This window comes from Glycine soja, chromosome 8 (genome assembly GCF_004193775.1).
Source record: "Glycine soja cultivar W05 chromosome 8, ASM419377v2, whole genome shotgun sequence".
Lineage (NCBI taxonomy): Eukaryota > Viridiplantae > Streptophyta > Magnoliopsida > Fabales > Fabaceae > Glycine > Glycine soja.
This window is the reverse complement of record NC_041009.1, coordinates 23,045,128-23,048,947: the sequence shown is the minus strand read 5'-3', so window position 1 is coordinate 23,048,947 and position 3,820 is coordinate 23,045,128. Positions and strand designations below refer to the sequence as shown.

The window sequence follows — 3,820 nt, the reverse complement described above, 5'->3', positions numbered from 1 at the left end:
GTGGTTTCACCAAAGACCTGTACAACCATTACTAAAATGTTGAACAAGTAGGTAATTTCTTGTTAGTTGTGACGTAAAACTAACATTGCAAAGAGAGAAACCAAATAGATGTCTTTCCTGATGAATATTATCAAATACATGAACTAAATCTTTTACATGTAATTATAAGGTACATAATTTTTGTTGATAAGGAAGAGATTCAAGATATAACTAAGCAAACCAGTTTTTTGGTTCGGGGTGACCCAAAAGAGACCAAGTAAGTTACATTATTATACCTATTTTTGTGTCTAGAATGACAGAGTTGGTAATTTTCAATATAATGAATGGGCAGGTGATGGAGAACTTGAACCTTGGTGATCTTGTTGGAAAACCATATGGCACACAAGTATAATATCTTTCCACATTTTGGAGGAAATTTTGTTGACCTTAGAGTCCTACCCAACAATGTTAGAGTCCATTGTAACTACCAAGCAAGGGACCTAATGTTTCCTAGAAGAAACCACATGATTAATTCAATTTGAGACTCCCAAACAACGTACAACGACAACCCGCAGAAATGAAGGTTTGCCAAACTTGGATGACAACAAACTAGTATGAACTTCATATGTTGATAAACAACATTCCTATATGTTTTAATTAAATATTAGGTACTTGTATTTAAGTTTTAATTTTGGGTTGTGCTTTTACCTTTCAAGAAATTTTGGAGTGCTCAGCTAAGCCTGATAGCCTATGATGTAGTTTAATTGTTAAGCTAGTCATAATAAGGGAAAAAGTCGCACCAAGAAATTGGAATCCTTTAAATTTTATTAAAAACAAGTTCTGTCAAATTTACTCTTACTCTCTTTAGTTTGCATTTGAATTTGGTGTAAAATGTCTTCTTTTATGAAATTAGGTTTTTGTGAAACTTCTTTTCGGAGAACGACTTTTACAATATTCAAGTGGTTGCAATAGTGTGTGTGAGTGTGTGTGTATATATATATATATATATATATATATATATATATATATATATATATATATATATATATATATATATATATATATATTAAATATGACTTTCTTTCATTACACATGTATAAAATGATAGACCTTTTTACAAAGTATCAGGTGGTAATGAAAACAAATCATTTTATTAAAAAAACAACATATTCTAAGACGGTCTGGCGCCACAACTGTCTTAGAATGTGGCACATTCCAAGATGATTTTGGTGTCGAGACCGTCTTAGAATGTGTCACATTCAAAGACGGTTTTAGGGAACTATCGTCGTAGAAGCCTACACGTTCTACGACGCCCGCTACAAAGACGATTCGTAACCGACCTTGTATGTAGCAAATAACTAATGTAAAAGGTTGTTTGTATAGTAGTGTTATCAGACTCTAACATTATATTATATAAGTTAAAAAGATACTTAACGTGGGAGACTCATTTAATATGTTAACGTATTTTTTTATTTTTTGTTTCATGTTATTTGTCTATAAGATAATATATATGTTAATAAAATTATTAACTACACAAATTATTATAATAAAATGATATTCTTTAATCAAAATAAGAATCTTATGAAAAGAATTAAAGCATAATTGTAAATTCATTTCATTGTTTAGAGAAGATACAGAAAATGAAAGTATTATTAGAAAAAGTTAATGTTTTCTTAAATGAAAAATATTTTAGGGATTAATACTATATCCTTTTAAAGTTGACCCAATTACCAAAAACTATATATCCTTTTGTAAATATTTCTACCAATTTTCCTATTGTCTCATAAAGAAAACATTAAATAGAAAAGTACAAATAGTAATATTTAATGTCCTAAAAATACAAAACACATTCAATCCCTAACCATGTGTTTGGATGGGGGATTTAAAAATTTCTAGAAAATTCAAATACATAACATTTTGATTGTCTTGATTTAAATTCCTTTCATTTTGTAAATATGTTGTTTGGATGAGGCAATTTAATTTCTTGTATTTTAATTTCCTTGTTTGGATAAAGTAATTCAATTTCAATGAAATTTAATTTTTTGTTTTTAAATATTTATTTAAAAATTACAATTTCAATATTGAATGAAAATAAATGAGTCATTTTTTAAATAGTTAAATATTCAAAATAAATTTAATGCTATACAATATTTAATAATCAATTTTTTTAATATTTAATTATGTATATAATTGAGCTAATTATGTATATAAGTGAAGAAAGAGTACTTCACTTGTAGGTGTGGAGCAATTCCAAGTTTGGCTTCCCTTGAATGCGAAGAAGAAGAGAGGACAAAGCGATAGCATGTGTTGGGGGAACAACTGTGGTTGATCCAAGAGAAGATGTGGTTGAAAACCGCGATTCCGAGGGTGCGCCCCTCGTTATCATGCACCTCCATGGCGTTCGTTAGCACCGTGCTAAGTGCAATCGTGGCTTCCTCCAAAACGGCATCGTCGTTGGGGATGCCGCGCTGCTTCGTAATCGCTTTTGCCATGGCGCCGGCACCGACGCTGATTCTCTCTGAAACTTCGTCTTCGATAGAGAGAGAGGTAAGGATGTGGCGATTGGAGAGGAGGCCGGCGAGGCGAGAGGAGGAGGAGGAGGGGCAGTGGGAGAGGAGGAGGCAGAGGGCGGTACGGAGGTCAGAGGAGTGAGCGGAGGGAGGTAGGTGGCGCTCGACGCCGCTGGTATGGAGAAAGGAATGAGTATCCATAGAGAGTGAGCGCTGCTAGTATGGAGAAACAAATTGAAATTCTTTGGTTTCTAAGAGAATTTCATATGACTCATTTTTTGTTAATTAAAATTCTCTATTAAAATTTCGGATATTTAATTTCTCTTTAAATTATTATCCAAACACTAAATTTAAAATAACAGTTATTTAATATCTCATTTAAAATGAATTAGGCAAAATTGCACTTTTGGTCCCCCACTTTATCTCCAATTTCGCATTTGATCCCCCGATAATTGAATTCATGAATTTGGTCCCCCTGTTTTATAAAATCCTGCAATGTTGGTCCCGCACACCTCAATTAAACGTTGACCGTTAAACTCAGACGTTGACTGTCATGTGTCAACATCTGATAGGCACGTGAAACCGTTTGTGATTTTTAACCCTCAGTGATATTTTTTTTTTACTCTCAAAGAAACCCTAAAAGCAAATCCCCAACCCTTTCTCTCCGCCTCACAGCCTCCTCTTACTCTATCTCACCCCCGCACTCGTTTCTCTCTCCTCCCTTCTCTATGCCTCCTGCCCCATTTCTCTCTCCTCCATTCTCTCCGCCTCCTGCCCCCGTTTCATGATCTTGTCCTCGACATCCTCCACAGCCCAACCAATGCATCCACCCTAGCATCTCAATAGCCTCTCACCAGCATGACGAGCAACAATGAGTGATCGAGCCATATGCACAGTTTCACTACCACTGCATTTTGTCGGAAAAACCGCCAACGAGGATGTTTTCTTCGTGGAGGAGGGGCCTCCGCTGCCGGGAGGGTGGTTGTTTCTGCCAGTGGCGCGTGGGGAATCATCCGAGCGCGGCGAGTCGGCTCGACATGACTCGTCCGAATTGCGAGGGAGTTTGTTGAGGAATTGCTTGAGCATGGCGACCCAGAAGGTTGAAACGATAAATTTCAAAACTTTATAGGATGCATGAAATTGAGACCAATAATTTAAATGGGTCGAAGGAAATTTACGATTTTGCAGCATGCGTTGGTGAGAAATTGAATCTTGAAGGCCGAGAAGTGGTAAAAAATGCAAATGAAATGTTACAAAAAGTGCAATGACTCAGATCACAAAGTTTTGTGCTGTGATTTTTTTGGGCAATGAAACCCTCTGAGCTGTTTCTT

The 3,820-nt window shown here is 35.4% G+C and overlaps 1 protein-coding gene across 1 annotated transcript; it reads right to left on the bottom strand.

Annotated features, from left to right (window-relative positions):
- Positions 1-2,174: 2,174 nt before the first annotated feature.
- Positions 2,175-2,690, bottom strand: LOC114424039 (protein SET DOMAIN GROUP 41-like). Its single transcript, XM_028390908.1, has one exon. It carries the CDS (start codon positions 2,688-2,690, stop codon positions 2,175-2,177), a length of 516 nt encoding a protein of 171 aa, XP_028246709.1.
- Between the last annotated feature and the right edge of the window lie 1,130 nt (positions 2,691-3,820).

Bases quoted from the DNA above. Each gene is read 5' to 3' on its own strand.
- LOC114424039 (XM_028390908.1), bottom strand. From the start codon at position 2,690: ATGGATACTCATTCCTTTCTCCATACCAGCGGCGTCGAGCGCCACCTA.